Raw genomic sequence first — 22,570 nt, 5'->3', positions numbered from 1 at the left:
CTAGGGGTCCGATCTGGGTTAGATGTATTTCCCTCTGGTTAGATACGCTGGAGGTCCAATCTGGGTTAAAATGTAGTTCCCTCTGGTACAATACTGCGCCAGTGGTCCGATCTGGGTTTACTTAGATGTATTTCCCTCAGTAAGATACGCTAGTGGTCCGATCTGGTTTAGATGTATATCACTCAATACAAAACGCTAGTAGTCCGATCTGGGTTAGATGTATTTCCCTCTGGTAAGATACGCTAGGGGATTGATCTGGGTTGGATGTATGTCCCTCTGGTAAGATACGCTAGGGGTCCGATCTGGGTTGGATGTATGTCCCTCTGGTACAATACGCTAGGGGACTGATCTGGGTTATATGTATGTCCGTCCGCAACAATACGCTAGGGGTCTGATCTGAGTTAGATGTATTTCCCTCTGGTAAGATACGCTAGGGGATTGATCTGGGTTGGATGTATGTCCCTCTGGTAAGATACGCTAGGGGTCCGATCTGGGTTGGAGGTATGTCCCTCTGGTACAATACGCTAGGGGTCTGATCTGCGTTAGATGTATTTCCCTCTGGTAAGATACGCTAGGGGTCCGATATGGGTTGGATGTATGTCCCTCTGGTACAATACACTAGGGGTCTGATCTGGGTTATATGTATGTCCGTCCGCAGCAATACGCTAGGGGTCCGATCTGGGTTAGATGTATTTCCCTCTGGTGGAGATACGCTAGGGTCCGATCTGGGTTGAATGTATGTCCCTCTGGTACAATACGCTAGGGGTCTGATATGGGTTAGATGTATGTCCCTCTGGTACAATACGCTAGGGGACTGATCTGGGTTATATGTATGTCCGTCCGCAGCAATACGCTAGGGGTCCGATCTGGGTTAGATGTATTTCCCTCTGGTGGAGATACGCTAGGGTCCGATCTGGGTTGAATGTATGTCCCTCTGGTACAATACGCTAGGGGTCTGATATGGGTTAGATGTATGTCCCTCTGGTACAGTATACGCGAGTGGTCAGACCTGGTTTAGTAGTTTATCCCTCCTCCACCTCCCGCCCCCCCCCCCCACCGACCAGGAACAGTATACTAAACGTTTGATCTGTTTTAATAGTATGTCTATCTGATAAACAATGTACTTGTGGTCTGACCTGTTTGGGTAGTATATGTTTCCCATAGGGGCAAAACACTGCAGTGTTTCATCTAGTTGAGTAGCATATCCCACCAGTGTACAACATGATGGTCCTGGTCCTATCTGTTTTGGTAGTATATCCCTTCGCCACAATATACTAACAACACTAGCAAGATTAATATAGCACCGGATACAGAGAACCAGTCAGTGTTCTCACCAATGAATGTAATTTGGAACACGAAAGATAGCACAACCTCTACACTCACAAGCGCAGCAACAGTTTTAGTATCTTCTGTGCGTAGCGCAATGACAGTTAATCCATACGCAAGTAAACCACTGAAGCACGTGAAAGCAACGTAACCTAGCTCGGTTAAAGTTCGAATGTACCGGTGAGCAGGCATTATGTAGAAGGACAAAGTTGCTACTACAGGCACTCCTACGACACATTTAGTAAACAGAAGTAACGCAGTATCGAATGCTTGACTTTCCACGAGGTATCTCAAAGTGATAAACTCCAGCGAGCTCGAGAGTGCGCCAGCCAATGCAAGGGTACAACCAATTAGATTGGACGTCGGATCGACAAGGTTTTGTTGTCCAAAAAGAAACTCTGGCTGGGATACCAAAATTACTCCCCCAAAGTGGATGACTAGCAACAATAAATCAAGCTTTGAAAATCTTTCCCCCAGAATAAGCCAGCCCAGGACTCCGCAGAAGAGTGTTTTACTGTAAATTAAGGCACTAGCATTACCGAAATTAATGAAAGCAAAACTGGAATAAGCCGTTAATAAAAGAGTAACATCTAACAAAGAGGAGACGAATATCGTCAACATGTGCACTGAGGTGTAGCTGTTGTTTAAATCCCAGTTAATAAATGGCACGGCGAATATGTTGCACAAGAAGAAAGCGAAGCACAAGACAGTCGGTGAGACTGTCTCTACTGTTAGAACAACACCAAGCGCATTCACACTCCATACGACACCGCTCAAAAGGGCGAAAAACAAACCACGGAACTGCTGAAGTTGCGATAAAAGAGGCATCGTGAAGAAATCTGGGAAGGAAAACAAAATCATATCAAAACATAAACAACAACATGAAGAGTTTCCCGAGAGGTTATGACGGCAGTACTGGTCTTGGAATCGACATATACCGATTTAAATCGACATATAACCGATTTAAAATCGACATATACCAATTTAAATCGATGATATGTAAATTAAATCAGTATATGTCAATTTCAATCGACATATACCAATTGAAATCGATGATATGTCAAATTAAGTCGGTATGTGTCATTCTATATTGACATATACCAAATTAATTCGACTTGTACCAGTTTAAAACTTTAAGTCGATGATAGATCGAATTATATCGGTAGAAGTCAATTTCCTTGGACTTATACCAGTTTCTAGCAGCTTAAATTGACTTCTACCGATTTAAAATCGACATATAATCGATTTAGCTCAATAACATATTATTCCAACTCCCGATTACGATGATGATTGGCATTCTTCGGCTTTGAATATAGCGTTTCTGTATTTTCCTTGTTGGACGAATCTAACCGTACAGTAATAGTTATTATCGACTTTGCGATCCGCGTTAAAGCCATTGCCGACTTTGCAAGCTGCAGCCTTATGACAAGCCGTTTAATTATTACCTCCGTATTAAGCTTAAAAGAAAGTTGTCATTTTACTTAAAGTGGAATTCAATTAAGCTTAAGTAAAATACAATTCTACTTAAGTGCAATTAATTTCACTTTAGCTTAATCGTAGTCCACTTAAGTGGAATTATTTCTACTTCTATAGATTAAGGAGTAAAATGTTAAAACGGCTTGCCATACGGCCCCCCTCACAATTTTGCAAGGACGGCAAAAGTGGCTCCATAGTTTTCCCTTTCGGGAAACCAAAAAGTAAAACTAAAAATATAGTTATGAGTGGTTAGGTTGCCATGCTGTAAACGTTTACTTACAAGAACTGTATGTATATAAGTCTGTCCGAGTTATAAGCCTCAGATAACATAAACCAGTGGTAAGTACATACGTAACGCATTAATCCAAAGTTTTTCTAAAGCTACAGAAGACATATCGTTGGGTAATAGTACCTAAGTGGCATATTATCGATACCATATAAAATACCTGCAACCATGCTGTGTTCACGATGTTTACCTTATTTTGAATATGAAATTAAATTCAGATGAAAGTTTCATTTGATCATGCAGACATATGCTTAATTCAGCTGACGGGGTTGCGCCGAAGGGATCTAACGGGCCGAATCCATGATTTAAAAAAAAAACTATTTATATTTGTTTATATATTTTATTTTAATGAAGGAGGGGTGGTGGTCCTGGGGTGGTTGAACCCGACTCCCATTTTACAGGGTATGATGGAATGTTTACCAGAAAGAAGAACAAAAAACATGAAAATTGAAGACGTCAACTGGTGTATATTTGGAGGGATATACTTTAACTATAAATTAGGTCTATAATTAGGTATAAGCCCAATGTTATGTTAGTAACTACTTTGAAATTCTTGTATTAGGTTGAACACCCTCCCCCCCCCCACACCCCCTCCGGTCCGCGCTTGATGTACCATGTGGAAATACCTGCAGATGATAATAGCCCTCAGTGAGCAATATTTGAAATAATCATGAATAGATTTAAAACTTTCCTAGTATAGCCTATACTTTAGAACATACGTCATGCTAGAATGTAACAGTATCTAATTATCTTTATTTGCAACTTACCTCTTTATGGAGATGTTTCACAATAAAGGCGTATAGGCATGTTTGAAAATATCCAACAGGAATACAATATGTTTCCCCTGATGCTAGTCTTCCTAAAATGACGCGAAAAATTGGTAACGTTAAAATCTTAAATATTTCAGTAAGTTATATAATTGTATATAACCTTTACATTTACCCGCACCTATTTCTAGTGTGGCCTTGCTCATTAAATCTGCCAACAAAAAAACACAGAAAACAAATAACAAAAAGCGACAGTTACTGTCATACTGAACAGACGAACAAAACCAGAGGAGGCCATTCTGGAAATTATCACCGTCAAATTTCGAAAAATCGCTAATTACTGTGAATGATATATGACAAAACTGTGAACTGTGTACCAGCTACAAAATGTTCCAACTGTCACGTTTTATACAACCTTGACAAGTGAGCAGAGTATTAGTTAAGCAGAGAGCAAACCTACAGTGTGGTTTCGATGGTGTCACATGACTAATCTGATATGAATGTGACACACTTTAGGCTGTAGGGTATAGCCAGGATGAACAACATACTTCAATATAAGTATTACAGCAATAAGCATTGAGATATGACACACAATATTCATATTGTTAGCTGTTGACTAAGATGGAAATTTTTCTTGTATTCAGTATACAGATTGATCTCTACCAAAGACAACGTGCGTTTTCTACTCAATGTGGTACACCTACAAGCCGTACATTAAAAGGAGTGTCTGGTGGCCCAAAGAAGTTACCTTAAAAAATGATAAATAATTTTCAAAACATGTTGTCAAAGTATGAGAACGCTAATGTTGCGTTTGACAGAGAAACGATTTTTTAATCGTTAAGGATGGACATTTCCAGTATGATTTGAACAGTACAGAACGTGACGTCATCTACGCTAATACAGATTGCGACATAACCCACGCTCAGTACAGTACCTACAGTAATCACAACAAAAACCGCGTTTGTATACAGATTAATTTCATCCTTAATTTTCGGTGAAATTTCTTATAAATTAGTTATGTTTTCAAGAAACTCCTTAAGCCGCCGTATATGTAGTAGATCGGTGGTTTTGTGGTCTTTGTGTAACACAAGATAAGTTTTAACAGCAGAATCTTCGTTGTTTATACATCGCGCTATCCAGCTCCAACGCGAATAATGTTCGCAGGTAGGCTACTCTAACGTTTACAATCGGGCAGTTCTGCGAAGCCTAAGCTTCTCAGTGCTAAACATTCTGCTCTGACATCGATTCCGCCAAGTTTCATCTTTCGGTGTTCCGAAAACTTTTCAAGTTTTTCATTACTGTACATTTGATCCGTGAATTTTATTTCAGCGAATTGAAGAACAGTTTATGAACTGTGGTTTGAGTGTGAGAGTATATTATGTGCAACGCTATACGTATACCAACTGGGCATGGTACAGTAGGCTATATACGTTCGCGATATCTACGTTACATATAATAGGCAATCACCTGTGCGTGTACACGTGAGAGTGTATTTGCTGCGGAAATGGGGGTGCTAACTTCAAGTCGCCTGTTTTGCCTATTTGCCTGCACTACGTCAATCACCATATTGATACGTTCGAACAAACTGTGCTTTTGGTGAGAAACTGGTGAATTTGAAAACCAGATTTCTACAAGAAGAAAACGTCGAATGGGGACAATTTTCACATGGTTAGAAAGAGAAAAATAATACAAAGACAATGTATCGAAATCTTCCAGCAGACAATTCCTTTAAGCAGGTGCCGTGTTCCGCTAAACGCAATCATCCACTATACTTCTGTTAGAATCATACGTACGCCAATATCAGTAGTTTCCCGTTATAGGTTATACCTTTAAGGGTCATATTGAACGTTTCCAACTTGTGCAATCTTATAATAATTTTGAGATTAGGCCTATACAACAATGAGAAAAATCTTTATTTTCAAAGGCATGTACCGTTTTATTTTCAATATGAACTCAGTTTTATAATCTGGAATACGGTGTTAAATTAAAAAAAAATGGGGCGAAGCCTCTCCCCTCTTATCACTACCCCACTCACCCACCCACCCACATACACACACAGGTTAAAAATTAAGCCAATTGAAACAAATGTCAGTTCTCGAGAAGATTTCTGATACTGAAGTCAGTTTTTCTTCCAGTGGTAGTACACGATAATTCTGCGATAGCTGATTCCGGTGACGACACAGACTCGTCTCCGCACGAAGACGGACTGTCCGGTAGAGGAGATGTCTGTTCTGAAAGAGGGGGTACTTCTCCATGAACACAGTTTCTTTCGAATGACGTCACATTACCCCTAGCTGTGCGCATGCGTAATAAGTCAGGTACCGGTAGTGGAACATATCTCGATAAGTAAAGGAATAAAGGTCTTTGCAGAGTAGGATTGATAAATTTGAGTTGTTCAAGGTTTGCTACAAAGTTTGAACACGTCGGAGATAAAGCCGAATCCATGGAGAGATTGAGTTGGTTCTCCGTTGAGGAATCTATCTGGCTTGCATTTCTCTGCGGTGAAGTGTTCAAAATGTTTGGCCGCCTGGTTAGTTCTGTTTCTTCTCGCGGATGCGATACGAGTCTTGAAGAATCCGTCTGCGGAGGAAAGTTGATTCGTCGATTTCCGATCATCGTACAAGCTTGTTGGCATTCCCTTTGCCACATTACTGCTTCTAATTCTTGATCTGCGAATGCGCGTCTTTTGCGCATGCGCTCTGAAACACCCGGTGGCAGTAGAATGGGTGGTCGAGATATCGTCGATGCTGGAAATCGTCTCAAATAGCGTCGAGCGCCACCTAAAATAGAAATAAGAAAAAAAAATTACATATGCGAGAATTCTTCTTTTTTTTACATTTCTATGAAAGCTTCAATAAAAATTGAATAAGTTAAATATCGTATCCTATTTCCGTACTTTTGACTCTCGATTGGTAGACAAATATGTACATTTTGCCATTTCATACTCATACGTTCACACGCAGGTGTTTTCACATTTAGACTGAAGACACTATCGCCCCCCCCCCCCCCCCCCTATTGTTCAAGTCCTCAGTTAGCGTACACAACAAGTAAACACGCACACACACGCTCACACGCATATATTTCAGAATAATTCAGAAAAACAATCCATACCATTAAAAAAATGGAAACCAAACTCTAAATCCTGCTTAAAATTTGGTTCAATCACTCTTCAACTCGTTGCCCACCATCGAAGTTTAAGTAGCAAATATTTTGACAGCAACAACCCCCTAGGGTGGTAGCACGTTGACCTATGCAAAATGGTTGTATTTGGAAGAACACCCCCATTGGTTTTGTTCTGTTTGAACCCTAACGTACTTCTTCGCTTGGTAAATCATCAGTAAATTAACTTTTGGAAAACTCTAAAAGAGTATAAATTCCTTTTGTGGAGTACTAATTTGATTTGATGTTACTAAGTTGATTTTTATTTTAATATAGACGATTGCAATAAATAGCTTAAAAGAGTTGAAATACAGAGGTAGCTACATTGTCAACTTGATCATATCAAAGTTCCGGATCCAATTATAGCACGCTATAGCTAGGAAAGTTTTGTGATTACGTAATCGACCTGCCACGATCGTAAATCGACCTCAGGCTCTACAATTAGCCTGCATAGCTTCTTAACACCATTAGGCTCTTGTGTAAACACTGTGTGGAAATATCTTCATGTCTATAATGTAGTTAATCATACAGCGTTCACAAAAAGACCCTCATACAAGAAACAAGTATGTGGCAGGCGTTGCAGACTAATTGGTAAAAAGAGGTCATTTGACGACCAAGGCAGGTCGATTACGTAATCTCAGGAAACTTTTCCATGATAGCGTGCTATAATTGTGGTCTATACAGCAGACCTTTAAAGCTCCTGAAACACCCGTTATGACCACTCTTCTCCAGAGACAAGAGGTATGTATATACCGGTATGTTTCATCGGTTTGGGGCCGGGATCTGAAAACATGCCGCGTATAAACATCATATAAAATATATTTAATTTCAAAAGATTTTGTTTACGGATACTACTCCTTTGCTCATATTTCACGCCCACAACCCCCCCCCCCCCACCCACCCCACCCATTGTCGTAGGGTGTGTAAGGAAAATGATTGTAGTAATACTCGTGTCTGGTTATGATTCACTGGAACTCAAGAGGAACTTTGTATACGCATGCTAACATCAAGTGAGCTCCTAAAACATCAAAGAAAGGCGACAATTTCGTCATCTCAAACTAGCGATCTATATAATACAACATGTTTGTTTTAAACTCAGTGGTCAAGAACAGTTTATCCAGGTTTGCTCCATCTTTGATATCAAGTTAAGAAATGAACTTTCTCAAATCATAATAAAACAAAACAAATTTTTATGGTCAGAGGACAAATCCCCCCCCCCCTCCCCCTTTAAAAAATATTATCAAACATGTGAGATGACTTCACCATCAAATTCGCCTTAAAAGTAGCACAGGCAATTGAAAACGTTTGTCTATATACGTTATCACGTATCAGCCGCTCCCTTCGTACACATTATAGTTTTAGTATATCGCCAACCCTTTTTGCTGCCCTCTATATTGCAATCACCCAGACAGAGAGACCGGTCAATGCACTCTCTACAGGACATGTCATTAAACTGACATGAATATTCAACGGTGGCTTGTTTTGACATAATACCAACAGTTGGAAAAATATTTATTTTGATAGAGGTACGTATCGGTTTCCAGCTCCGATCTCGTTGTTCGCTCTTAGCCGACGAAGACGGCTACTTGAATCTCGATCTAGCGGAAGATATTCGATTCCCAGTTGGTGGCGAAAGTGCCATTATATTAATAACTGGAAAAAATGAAATCAATTTTACACCCTTCTTAAGTTACTCAAACGTGAAGACTTGATATCAAAGCCACGATACATTCTTTTTTTTTTACCAACAGCGCTAACAAATTAACGTTTCGTACAGATCGGTCAAGCACCTCGAAATCTCTAGCTAGCTAGAAATACGAGCATGAAATCACTGTGTGCGTTTTACTTGGAGAGCGATATCTTGTTGAACCATTGCAGGGCTAATGATCTACAACAGACCGCTTACTGCTTCATGCCTGGGGCATGTAATATGATGTGTGAATTTATCAAGATAGTCGTACTAATCCTGGGTCCCTACGACTACACTTATTTCATGATATGGTTCCACAACAACGGTGTATGAAAAGGTCACCAAAACATGTCAGTCAGCTCAAGGAAAGGTGTAAGGTAATGGAGCGACCCGATAGGGACTTTTTAAAATGAAGAACAATATTGATGCCTGGGGGGGGGAGACAACTTTTAGCGAGCTTCTCTTGAGAAATGGTTGCCTAGCCGATGAAGAGGTCATTCCCATCTATGAAATGATGTGATTATGTTTTAACTTTAGGACAATGGTGTATGTTATCCACCCCGGAGCAGATTGGCGCCAGAAATGAGGGAATGTTTAGCTGGCAAAATACATAGATAAACTATCTTGTACGTTCGATTTCCCCCTTTGGATGTAACTTTGACACATACATATTTGAATTCGTATTTTAAGGACGTTGTACTTTCTATAGATACTCCATACTCTTATTTTATATATGATTGATATATATGTAGCCTATATATATATAGATATATATATATATATATATATATATATATATATATATATATATATATATATATATAATTGAACAGTCTGTCCAATTTAATATATATATATATATATATATATATATATTTGAACAGTCTGTTATATATATCTATATATATATATAGATATATATAACAGACTGTTCAAATATATATATATATATATATATATATATATATATATATATATATATATATTTGAACAGACTGTTCAAATATACATATATATATATATATTTGAACAGACTGTTCAAATATATATATATATATATATATATATATATATATATATATATATATATATATATATATATATATATAAACGGTTTTAAGTAAAAACGTTACCAACATTTTCGTGGTATTCAGGTATCTCTCAGTCAATGAGCTCTCAGCTAAGTTAAATTGTCGCTTACCGGATTTATTCTTTGTTATCACCTATTGTTTTATGATATCACTGCAGCATATGCTCAGATATATAAATATTCTCTTACAATCTTTTAAAAAAAATCAAAAAATCAAACCAGGGATATGACTTACTTGTTCTTTTCAACACATCTTCCGCTATAGACTTCTCTAGTTTAGTCTTAGATATCAGTCGTTCCCTTAGTTGTTCTTCTTCTTTTGATGTATCACTAGGTTTGATGTCTTCCTCCTTGCCGTTATCTTGAAGCTTATGTCTGTCAGAGTGGATATGCTTGTTACTGTTCTTGTTACTGTTTTTATCATTTTGAGCGCTGTTGCTTGTCTGCTGTCGTCTGAGAGCGACCTGGGCCGCCATTACCCTCTGCCTCTCGGCAACTAAAAGGCAATGGGTACATCTGCAATCTCTCCATCTGCAAAGTCTTTTATGACCCTGGAGAGATGAGACCGACATTTATTTAATTAACAAGTAATATGAGTATAGCCCGTAGTAAACAATTATGCAATTATATAATGTGGGTATAAAATCAACTGTATGTGGGTAAGAAATTTTGATTTGCGAAAGACCCGACCAAATGCAATCAATATTTATCTTGCGATAAATAATTATTTCAATGTCACGTTAATTGTCAATTCCGTTCAGTCGAGAACGTAGCCCGTAAAAGGTGACCTGAACCAAACATTACGATACAGTATGCCATAGTCCAATATTAAAATATTAGAATGCTCCTTTAAGGCTTCATTAGCTTCTAATTAACTTCCTAAATTATTTGATAAAAGTATACATTCCTGTGACGATATTAGCTTTGATTAGTCGAATGTAAAAAAACATCAAATCGTAAAGTACAAGTAGCAGTTATTGACATTTTCCAATTAGCTTTTTTATAATTAAAAAATGAATTCACGATAAAGGCGTATAATGCTCCATACGGCGCAACGTTGAGAATGGGATAGCATTTGTTACTGAACTGGGCTCATCATCTTTTGATTATTCGGTCAAAACATCTAGTGTCCAAGTGGGATCAATTTTAAAATTTGTATATTGTACAATAATTGGGTAGGCTGTAAAATATATTTCATCAATTTTAAATAACGATGTAGAGTTAAGGCTACCTGCCTCATTTGATGAATTTATTTTAAGGGAAGCCACAACCGCCCCCCCCCCCACCCCCAAATCGATGAAGCAGTGCACCGTCTGCCAGTTTTAAATGTTTATCCACCCACCCATCGATCTGATCTTCGGGTACATTTTTGTTCCCCTCCCTCTCCTTCCCCTTCCCCCTCCCCCTTCCCACTCCCCATTCACCAGTTTGCGTACCCCATATCAAAGACTAAGAATACATTGCGAAACAGTCATCTTCTGAAGACAGCGCCCTTATTCTTATTGCACCGCATATTCTTCATAATTTTACAGCCCCAACTATATGAACATAAATCTACATGATCAATAATTGCACTATCATCAATGCGATATGACACAAGGGTAAGGGAGGGGTGACTCAGTTCGATCCCGGGAGAGGGATCCTTCAGGGACAAATATTTAATATCTTTTGGCAAAGTTGTAGATTATAGCACAAATATAGAGGGCGCTGTGTAGTTTCATACATATTAATCCATAAACTAGTTTCTGCACCAGTGTGTGGTACAATGAATAAGGCAATATGGTATCGTTGTGTCGAATGTGTCTTCAAGAAATGCAGTGAAGTTATTGCACAGATTTTGGGTGCGGACTAGTTCTCCCTCCCTACCCCCTCCCCCCCCCCCCCTACTCAAACAAACACATCTTCCTCTCCTCAGATTACAGCAGCAATGTCCATCACATACAGCAATTATTTTTCTTCTTTTTTTATTTCAAAATAAAATTACTCTCTTACAGCATTATATCGAAAGGAAATCAAAATCAACCTCAAGGGGAAGACTGCTTGAAATCTTTGAAGTTTAAAACAACTACTGACTTCTCCTTTAATACTTAGGCCTTGGGTGACATCATCCTGAAACTACCTTTCACCTTTGACCTCCTGTAGGTTACTCTCAACCCATGCATCCAGCTGTGCAATGACTGAATGAAATGTTATTGAATTTGTAAACCATTTAAATATGTTGTAAACAAAATACTGACACATGGAGTAACTTGGCTTCTTCAAACTGCGGGTGAAATATTAAACACGTTTCCGTTTAATTTAAAATAAATCCTTCCTTCTGTGTTGAAGACATTGCTTTCTCTCTTTGCATCAAATTCCATGTTCGTGACAGTGCTGTAAACATACCAACTATTATACATTTAAACTGACTACGTTATTTGAAATCATCAGTACAGACGGCTGCGCGTTTTAGTTTGAGTATACCAATTTTGGGCGCGAAGCGATACCACGAAAATTGTGACGTCACAATTCAACATTGAAAAGAAAGGTGGAAGGAAGGACATGATAAACCTTTATGTAGGTCTATGAAGAAGTACATAATTATTCAATAAAACTGTGAAAAAATCTAGATATGTTTAATCAGTTTTGGTTGAGAATGTGATTTATATTAATTAAAACGTATAGAAATCACACTTTTGGACATCAACTTTTAATTCGGATCCAATAACGAACACTTTATTGCTAATAAAAACTTGTTAATTAAGCAGAGTGGTGAACTTGAAAAGTAGCAAATTACTTGTGATAATAGTCACATTTGAACCTGAAACGTTTACCTGATGATTACAACAAAAACTCAGATAGCCTATGGTATCTTTATTGTTTCATTGTGTTTCATTGTTACATTGTTTCATACATGCATGTGAACGTAAATATCGTCTAGTATTAAACTCATTCTTTCTTTTTCTACTTCTGTTGGGAGGGGAGGGGAAGGGAGGGGGAAGGGGAAGGAGGGAAGGGGGAAGGAGAAGGAGGAAGGAGGGAAGGCGGGGGGGGGGGTAAGAGGCGAAGTATTGTTAGCAACGACCTATAAAACGTCCCGAATTGTTTAATTATTCAATCCGTTATTCGACAGAAAATTTTGTGTTGGGTTGGTGTAACCCATCCTCCCACCCTAACCTTTGTTAACGCTAAATATTATAACAAATATTTAAAATGAGTCCTTTTGTTGTGCAAGACATCTCGTTTGCCTTCGAAAGGATTTAACTGTATTAGACAAGTGTACTTAGTTTCCATACTTACAGAATTTTCATGTATAAACAAAGACCTTTTTCTTGATCAAAGAGAAATATTCGCAAGGGAATCATAACATGGCAACATGAAATCTAGTTCCTTCATGACATATTAAGATCAAACTCATCATTCTTCTCGGATTTTATGATTTCCATGGTCTGATCAAATTGCATCTTTCTGTCAAAACATATTCCACCAAAGTTTTCCTTCTTCAATTGAAGGAACAAAACCACATTAAAAAAAAACAGTGTTTCGGTTTGAATCAATACAAACTTGATAACACCAAAAACAAAAACAGTCACATCTCATAACTAAAAGAATTGTTCCATTTTGTTATTATTGTCAGTTTTGTTTCCATAATAATTAACTCAAATGACATTCTCATTTTGGTATTTAAATGAATCGACAAATATCTGTCCATTTTTCGCTCTGTTAAATAAAATAAAAAAGAAGCAATATAAGGTATGTCGGATCTTAAGTTTTGTATTGTAAGAGAATTTGACTTGTTCGTTAATTATTATTATGTAGCTGTCAATGACTTGTACATTAAAGTTTGAAACAATGAACATGATTTGACATTTCTGGGAAAAAACATCACCGCTGAATGGATTCGTTCAACACGATGTAAAGATAAGACCAGAAGAACAAATGTCTCCTCGACTTACTGAAATGTGAGTTCTACTTTGCTACTGCAAGACCTAATTAATCAAAACGGGCTTATAGAAATAAAAGCAAATGTGTATTTAAATTGCAAGAATTATTTGCTACTGCTTCGAAAAATGAAATTTATTTAAAAAGTTATCTGACAGTGGTTGATAATGAGTTACAAATATTTTGTGAAATAGACAACATAGGGGACCTTTCCTGGTACGTTTGGTTTGTGTTAAAGTTTTAAATGTAAAGAAAGAAAGCCTATTTTAGTTAACTGAGAAGCATGAAAGAATAAGAATCTATGTATCTAAATATATATATATATATATATAAATCGCTAAATAGAAACCTTTATGTCAAACTGAGACAGAGCAAACTCGGTCAAATATAAAGAACTAGAGGGCAGTTCTTATATATATATATATATATATATATATATATATATATATATATATATATATATATATATATATATATATGCAAAGTAACCATATTGCTGATCAAAAGTACAGATTACAAAAACAATCTTCAAATTTAAGGAAACGACTAAACTAGGGTTCTCATTTGACATCATGTATTAAGATAAGAAAATCTTTGGATTACATATTTATGTTATATTAAGAGTAGTCGATGGTACTTTTATTTCAAAATTTCCTGTTTTGATGCAACTTTGATCCTCTGAGACGGAATTCTAAGAATGATAACCGGAAGTAACGAATCTGCTTTAAGTTGTAGGAACGATGTTGTTGAACTTGGCAGGAAGTATTAAAGCAGTGTCAAAGGTCAACATTAAAGCAATATTGTAACTTTTACAGCCGTTAACTGCAGACTAATAGTCCACTTAAATATAGGGGAAAAGTATGTTCTGAATACCCAGAACTATATTTTCCAATCAAATATCTAATATGTTACAGAGCATAACGTAGACTGATATTATTCTAGTGGGTTCTATCTCTATAAAACATTTTGTACATTTTGTTATATATTTATATATATAGCATAGCAAACTAAAATAACATGATTGTTTGAGTTATTATAATTTATGAAACGATGGATTTATATATTCAAACTGTATAGGCCTGCACTGAGGATATTAACCTATCATCGAGCATTACAGATTTAACAATTTTCTTTATAAGTGAATATCTGGACACCATCAGATAGCAATATTGCACCCACACTTCAACCATCTTGCCTTTTTTATGACTATGTCATATTAAGACTAAAATTCTGCCTAAAGACATGTTTGTCGTATCTGAATAGAAAACATAACCAAACATGACAAGACTAAGAAGTTGGGTTATCGAAATCGTACAAAATTTCGGACCTGACATGTCAACATTTGATGATGTACCTATTGGCAATCATTCCATGAAGCGGTGTTGGTTCATCAAACTCATTTTCTTTCCCTGCTTTTGTTTTCAAATTCGTTCTCGTCCCAAGAATTGGTTTCAATTTGTTATGATCCAAATAGAAACTTGGTGTGTTTATGAAAGAGGAAGACATGTTATTGTCATTATACCATCGAGGTATTGCAAGTGGATGGAACTCGAGACTGACCTGGGAAATGGACACATCTGTTAATGCCATGGTCCTAATACAATATATATATATATATATATATATATATATATATATATATATATATATATATATATATATATGTGATCGCTGGGACTTTTATATATATATCTTTATATATATAAATGAAAATCGTAATGAGTTGGAAAATCAAGAACAGTGAAAAAAACTTTAAGCCTCCACCGAGATTCGAACCACGGGCCTTCCGCTCTGTACGCGGACACCCTAACCACTAGGCTATGGACGCTGATTGTATGTCCAGAGGTTCGAAACCGGTAAGGAAGGTCGTAATTCCACTGTAGGCGTTTGTCACCTGTATCGAACAATACTAGTTCTATATATATATATATATATATATATATATATATGTTATATATATATATATATATATATATATATATATATGTATGTATATGTATATATATAGTTATATATAGTTATATATATATATATATATATATATATATATATATATATATATATACATATATATATATATAAATATATATATATAATATATATATATATATATATATACATATATATATATATAAATATATATATAACATATATATATATATATATATATATATGTATATATATATGTATATATATATATATATATATATATATATATATATATATATATATATTGTATGATCACTTCTTGGACTTTTGATGTTATTGAACTTTCAGTCCCTTTATTGAGTAACGAGTAAACATTCCTGGAATAATGCAAAAGAGAGCTCGTAAACATTTCCGGCGATAAAGTCACCGAAAAACGCTGGAAAGAAACAATAACACAACTTGGGATGTAAAAGGGTGACCTATATCCGAAATCATTCTTTAATTTCTCTTGACCGGTATACCAGACACTGCCCCGTGGCGAGTCCCCTTCTCTCAAGCCAGTGGTAGTATGCCCCTAATTAGGAATATCCTCCTACGCCTCTTATGGGAAGAGTTTAGAGGAGTGGATGTGGTATGCCGAGGGGGGGGGGGGGGGTGGAGGTAAGGAAAGGAAGGAAGGGGAGACAGTGAAGTGGATATGTGAGGGAGTGTTGGGAAGGGGGAATGCGAGGTGAGTTTTAATGTACCCAACTCAAGTTTACATCATAAATATATAGTAAGATGAGAACAATAATCTGTTTCGGAAACACTTCCCTGAAACAGCGGTGAAATATCATTTTCATCGATCGACGACGATGCTAAATTCTTACGAAGCGATTTGTATCTGTTTTGTCTGATGAAAATGAAAAACAAAATTGCTGTGTATCATGGATAAAACCATTAAAGCTATAGTGTAACATTAACACATATACTTTTCGGAAATAACTTGAATTAAGTAGGAAGATACAGTCCCAACCGCCCCCCCCCCCCAAAAAAAGTTTTTTTCATTTGTTTTTTATATATAGGCCTACTGTATTTTTTTTATAATTCTCAACTTAAAATTCTCATCCATGCACACCTTCCAATTTGCAACTCAAAACCCATCCGAAGCTGTCGGGTGTGTTTTCCTTGTTCGTTCTTGTTCAGCAGAATGATTTTTGTTTTTTTGCTCGCGATAATTATACCTTCGTAATGAAGCCACGTGTGTTCTAATGAATCAATATATTTCATTAATTACCCAATTTTGTTTCAAGTTAAGACTGTAACAGATTGACGTTGGCCTATCATAGATAATAAAGATGATTTTAGTGGACAATTTTGTGACTTACCTTGAGACAAGAAACAACTCCGTGATTCCGACATCGAGCACATTTTGGAGTTCTTGCGTACCGACGGGTTCCCGTACTAGATTTACCATCAACTGCTTGAGAAGTCTGACGCAAATGGAGCTTACTGCTATTAGAAAGGTCCAGTGCCTATTGGATGGATGGAGATTAGAAAACGGGAAAATTAAATGAACTTTCAAAGAGATTTGTATGAATAGTTACATGAAAATGCTGTTTTTAATCTGTGTTCCCGGGGGAGGGGGAGGGGGACAGAGAGGGGAGGGTATTTGTGTGTGGTGTGGTGTGTGGTGCAATGCGTAATTTTCGCAAAGCGAATTATTCCGTTAAAGTATAAGTTTTCCAAGGCAACTGAGCAAATTTATAAACAAAGGTAAATGTATCAACTGATAACATTTTCCTCTCCGCCGAATTGATATGCTCATGCAAAATGCGGCAGCTTGGCTTGATTTTCATAGCAATATATAAATAGATAAGGTAAATTATCTGTTTAAGACATCCGCTATTCTACCAACTTGATAAATCTTTATTTAAATTTCCAAATTTGTAAAGTTAGTTTATCAATATATATTTTTATTTAAAAGTTAATATCAGTATAGGGGGATCATGAGAACATTGCCAGTTTTCAAAATTTAAAATAGTCTTCTCTTTTCTTCCCAAGTTTCCCCGATCATACCAGCCCAACCTATAACTTGTTATATATTTCTGAACATAAAATTATTTACGTTATAAATACAAGGTTAATGCGACGATATACCTGAAAGTAACATGACTTTTGTAACTTCTCTCAATCACAACATTAATGTTATATAGTACTGTAATGACAGTCGCTACTGTATTTATAGTTCAAAACACTGAATCGAAGAAGAAGTGAAAACACAAGCACATTAATGAGACAAAGACATATGCAAGGTAATGAGAGTTGTAGAGGAGATCGTTCGTGTATCTAGAAAGATATTTCTGTGGTATAACATGTTAAATGAAAAGCATTTAACAGGTGTATAGGAGACATAATAAATATATAGGTTTAATGTTGTAAGATAACTGAATTGTACGTTAAAATTTGTAATTTTGTCACGTTCGTACATTTAAGATCTATTCTCATTGGCGTTAGAGCAGTTCATTTGGCCTTGAATAAGATCAACGATATTAATAGTCATCAATTCTTCGGCAAATATTTTCTAACAGCGAAATACATGCTATATGGAACTGTGCTAACCGCTAACCAAACTATTCTGGGTGATTTCGTTTAAACAATTCAACTTAAAATAGAAACCGATTCTAGTCATGAACCAGAAATATTGCAAGAAAATAACAAATAACACAACGGCGTAAAAAATCTTTACAAGAAACTTACTGCTGTGACAATGATTCTAGTAATAAACCGTTTGTAAAAAAGGTGAAAATTATTTAACAATTCTTCTTGTGAATTTGAGCCATCAGATCTTCTAGACAATGTCGGCCGCCATTTTGTGCAGTGTGTTGTTTTAACTTGGTCCACCCCAGCGGAACCAGAAGCGTCACGGACAAAACGGGCCGAACTCAAACTTACCCACAGTTTATAAAGTCTCTTCATTTTTCCGTTGTTATTTATGTTTGTTTGTTTGTGTTTCCATGGCGGAAGTATAGGCTTTGATATAGGCTATTAATGAGATCAATTAGCTGTCAAATCAGTGTTGTTTTAATGAAGAGACAAAAGTGTTGGCAACTATTTGATTTGAAAGAAAAGAAAAAAAAAAGAAAGAAAAACTGATTTTGATAAAATATTGAAATATACTATAAAATACACAAGCATAGAATCTGGAAGTAATAGGAAATTATTTGGTAATAAAAAGTGATAATAAACAAATTACTTCTCCATTTTTGAAATTATGAAAGTGTCCACTCGTTGTGACAAAGTGCATATTTTCTTGGAATCTAAACAAATATGTAATAAAAAGGTGACTTTGGATTGAAAAAAAAAAACATTCGCATACTGGAATTTGTTTGTAGGGAATGCATAGATGATCCATTTTATGGGAACGTTTTGATGTAAAATTTGTAGTTATCCCCTCTCAAATCCTCTCAAGTTAGAAGTACCGCTGCCCCCCCCCCTCCGAACTTTGTTGACCCAAACTGGACCCTCTTCCGTCGCCCCTAAGTTATTTAATAATAACAGATCAATACAGGCAAGTGATTGCTTTTAGTTTTCACATACACCTCACTAAACATTACCGATGACGAAATGCGAGCGATGTTAAATGCGACGTATTTCTCAAGGTTTTAATGTTGCCTATGTTTTCATCTCGAGTAGTAAGTAAGCGGCCCCCTCATCTCCAGCAAAGACCGTTAGGGGCACAATCCTGCATTAGCAGTTTACTACACGGTGGAAGATATTGGCTTCAACTCGAATTGATCAAAATTGACGAACAAAACTGTTTAAAGGTACGTTCATCCCAAAGAAAATCTTGAACTTGGAGAAAGAGAGAGACTATGGAAAAGTTTGTACGTGTGTGTATGTGTGTTTGTGTGTTATTCCATTGGAGGCGAAAAAAGGGTAAAAGGCTTTATAATTTATAATATGACTTGGAGCCTGTACACGAGAGACTAACATAACTTACCCGTATAGGGCCATGACTTATATGACTCAACAATATATGACTTCTCTGACTTATTAATAATTATATCAACCACTTGTTTGTGCTGCGTCTTCAAATGACCTTCCTTATCAGTTTAGGGTCTATAGCAGGGTTTCCCTAACTTTATCCCCCCCCCCCCCACGAATCCACTGTGGATGTCAGGGTCGTCCACGAACCCCCAACTTTTCGAGACACGATCTGAGTAATTATTATACTATAATACGCATAACAGTGTTTCGTAAAAGATCAAGTTCATAGTGTAATATTATAATGAAAAAAATAAGAGATGAACAAATATTTAGTTGGAAACTTCAAGATCATATCGCGAATTATATCAAACGTCTCACGAACCCCTTGGGATAGATTCACGCACTCCCTGAGGATTCATGCACCCAAGTTAGGGAAGCCCTGGTATAAATGCCTTAGCAACTTCTATATCAATAGAAAGCAATTATTTAATGCCTGAAATGTTTGTCTGGTTCAGGGCCCTGGTCATAGATATGACAATATAAATATCTCTTATTATATCATACAAACCAGTCGCAATAGACTTCCAAGTGAAAAATTTCTTTTCAATAGTATTACTAATCATATATATAAGTACTAAAGTTCCAAAGTTTTGATTATTTTTTCCATGATTATTTGAAATGAAAGTCTTGCTTTTTATTTTATATTTCTTGTGTATTAAACAGCGCTCATAAAAGATGCAGAGAGAACACAACATAGTATCATAAAAAAAAATATGATGATTTCCAGAAAACATAACGTGTAGAACACCTGAGATTGAATTGTTACTGATAGCAGAATAAAAGTCAATTTCTGTAAACAATTATAATTTATCTATATATTTCTAAATTTAGTTTATTTCTGAAACACACTCAGATTATTATCGAGAAATTAGGTTCACTAAATATCTTTGTCATTTCGTTAAAAAAATTGTGAATTAAATAGCCATGATAAAAATTTATGAACATTCAATCTTTCCCAGTAACTTTGTGGAAATAAATTGATTGGCTTCTTAAAATTTAACTGGTGTATCATTTATCAATATGTATAACCTTATATTTCCTTTGTTTAGCTTTTATTGTTTATTTATTACTTAAAGGAAAATGTGACATTCCATTTTTTGTTTATCACATTAACAAATAGAATTGTAAAAATTTAGAAATTAGGAATTAAAACACAATAATGACATATTCTTAAGAAACTGATTGAAATCATTTATTTAAAATCGAATTTGTTTCAATATAATCGTAAGAATAATTCCACAATAGTATCATCATCATCATCATCATCATCATCATCATCATCATCATCATCATCATCATCATCATCATCATCATCATCATCATCATCATCATCATCATCATCATCATCATCATCATCATCATCATCATCATCATCATCATCATCATCATCATCATCATCATCATCATCATCATCATCATCATCATCATCATCATCATCATCATCATCATCATCATCATCATCATCATCATCATCATCATCATCATCATAATCATAATCATAATAACAATTAAATCCGGTCTCACATTTTCGAACCCTTTCTTATTCTATTATAAACATAAAAGAACGCATCGAACGTAATATATCCTATAACCTATAACTATAGGCTTGTTGGTGAATGTTCACAAATGTTACAACCAAGCAGTTCCACTATATACAATATATCATGAGAGAATTCTATTGATCGATCCTACGTCTAGGTCTATGCTGATCGAGACAATGGAAAAACTTTTCTAAATAAATATTAAATAAACTAGTACAATAATTTGAGCATAAAGTTACCAATAGCCGCCCAAAAAAATGTATTAAATTATAAGTCCGAGTTGGGTAGACAATCTAAGGGTTGGGGTACAAGGATTGGGGTACCAAATCTGCATTTGTATATGAAATATATAAGCTAATATTTATAAACATGTGACTACTTGTAAGAGTACAAACTCAGTTTGTTACGAGTACAAACAAAATCTTTGTAAGTCCTAGTAGGACTTCGTAAAGGTACTATGACATCACAGGAATAAATATCAATGCTAAATTTAAAAAAAAATAGTAATAATTCCAAAAAAACATTTTATATTGAAATAAAACGGTTATTTTAAATAGGGTCAGTATATGTCAATATCATAATTAAATGCTAAAATGTTAAAGACCTTTGTAAATTAGAGGGAGAGATAAAGTTTAAAAAAAAAACTTCTTAATGAAATTAAAACGTTTACATTTCACGTTTTAAAGAATCTTCTTGCAAAAATATGCGATTTAGATTTTGGAATCATTTTGTACTCACCATTTTCTTGCTTTGAGTTTTTGTTCCCAGGGCTGATGCTGAATGCGTTCTTGTTGGAAAGCATGGACCCTGATAGCCATGCAGAACTTTACAGAGTGACAGCAATGCTAAACATGACACCGACAACCCTGTCTTCCAAGACTCAGTAACGGATGAAGAGCTATCCCGCATCGTTATTCACAAGAAATTAGGCTAAAGTGTTGGAGACAAACGAGATGCGACATTTGAGAGCTCTAGGTGGTATGGCATGAAAAAAGTCATGTTTTATAGACGAATCGCCACAGGAGTGCCAAAAACAAGAAGGGTTATGTTGCGTGCTTTTCGCCCGGAGATCATACCGCGCTAATTGCCACAGTTTCGCGTCAACTGCGCGTAGGGAGTGTGAACGGCCGCACGGTAATAGATCTATGAAAATCGCAACCTTCTTCGATCTCATATGAACCAGATCAAAACGAGGGTGGAGAGGAAAGAGGAAGAAGGAGACTATAGTACAAAGATATACAACAAATCGTCTCTTTGTTAAATAAAAACGGTTTAGAAGGTGTGTGTGGGGGGGGGGGGGGTGGGGGAGATGTAGTTTACAGTTTCAAAGGGAATAACTAACTATATGCGACAGCA

General features: G+C 36.0%; 3 protein-coding genes across 3 annotated transcripts in view; 1 reads left to right on the top strand and 2 right to left on the bottom strand.

The window, feature by feature from the left end:
* The window catches only part of LOC139975151 (uncharacterized), a 74,797-nt gene extending 65,775 nt beyond the window's left edge, over nucleotides 1-9,022 (top strand). The window contains exon 12 of the mRNA XM_071982847.1: nucleotides 8,766-9,022. Coding sequence (XP_071838948.1) covers nucleotides 8,766-8,771 — 6 coding nt within the window. The 3' untranslated portion in view covers nucleotides 8,772-9,022. The remainder of the gene's footprint in view (nucleotides 1-8,765) is intronic.
* LOC139975183 (solute carrier family 35 member G1-like) lies at nucleotides 1,068-5,859 on the bottom strand. The gene is made up of 2 exons (XM_071982872.1): nucleotides 3,856-5,859; nucleotides 1,068-2,165 (listed from the first exon to the last, which is right to left on the bottom strand). Exon 2 carries the CDS (start codon nucleotides 2,152-2,154, stop codon nucleotides 1,237-1,239), a length of 918 nt encoding a protein of 305 aa, XP_071838973.1. The 5' UTR covers nucleotides 2,155-2,165; nucleotides 3,856-5,859; the 3' UTR covers nucleotides 1,068-1,236.
* Nucleotides 5,905-22,330, bottom strand: LOC139975177 (uncharacterized). Its single transcript, XM_071982861.1, has 4 exons — nucleotides 21,953-22,330; nucleotides 17,012-17,158; nucleotides 10,030-10,345; nucleotides 5,905-6,635 (listed from the first exon to the last, which is right to left on the bottom strand). The coding sequence occupies exons 1-4, from the start codon at nucleotides 22,121-22,123 to the stop codon at nucleotides 5,944-5,946; spliced, it is 1,326 nt and encodes a 441-aa protein (XP_071838962.1). The 5' UTR covers nucleotides 22,124-22,330; the 3' UTR covers nucleotides 5,905-5,943.
* Between the last annotated feature and the right edge of the window lie 240 nt (nucleotides 22,331-22,570).

The sequence above is a fragment of the Apostichopus japonicus genome, chromosome 2, assembly GCF_037975245.1.
Source record: "Apostichopus japonicus isolate 1M-3 chromosome 2, ASM3797524v1, whole genome shotgun sequence".
Lineage (NCBI taxonomy): Eukaryota > Metazoa > Echinodermata > Holothuroidea > Aspidochirotida > Stichopodidae > Apostichopus > Apostichopus japonicus.
Note: the sequence above shows the minus strand (reverse complement) of the source record. Positions and strands in the feature narration are given on the sequence as shown.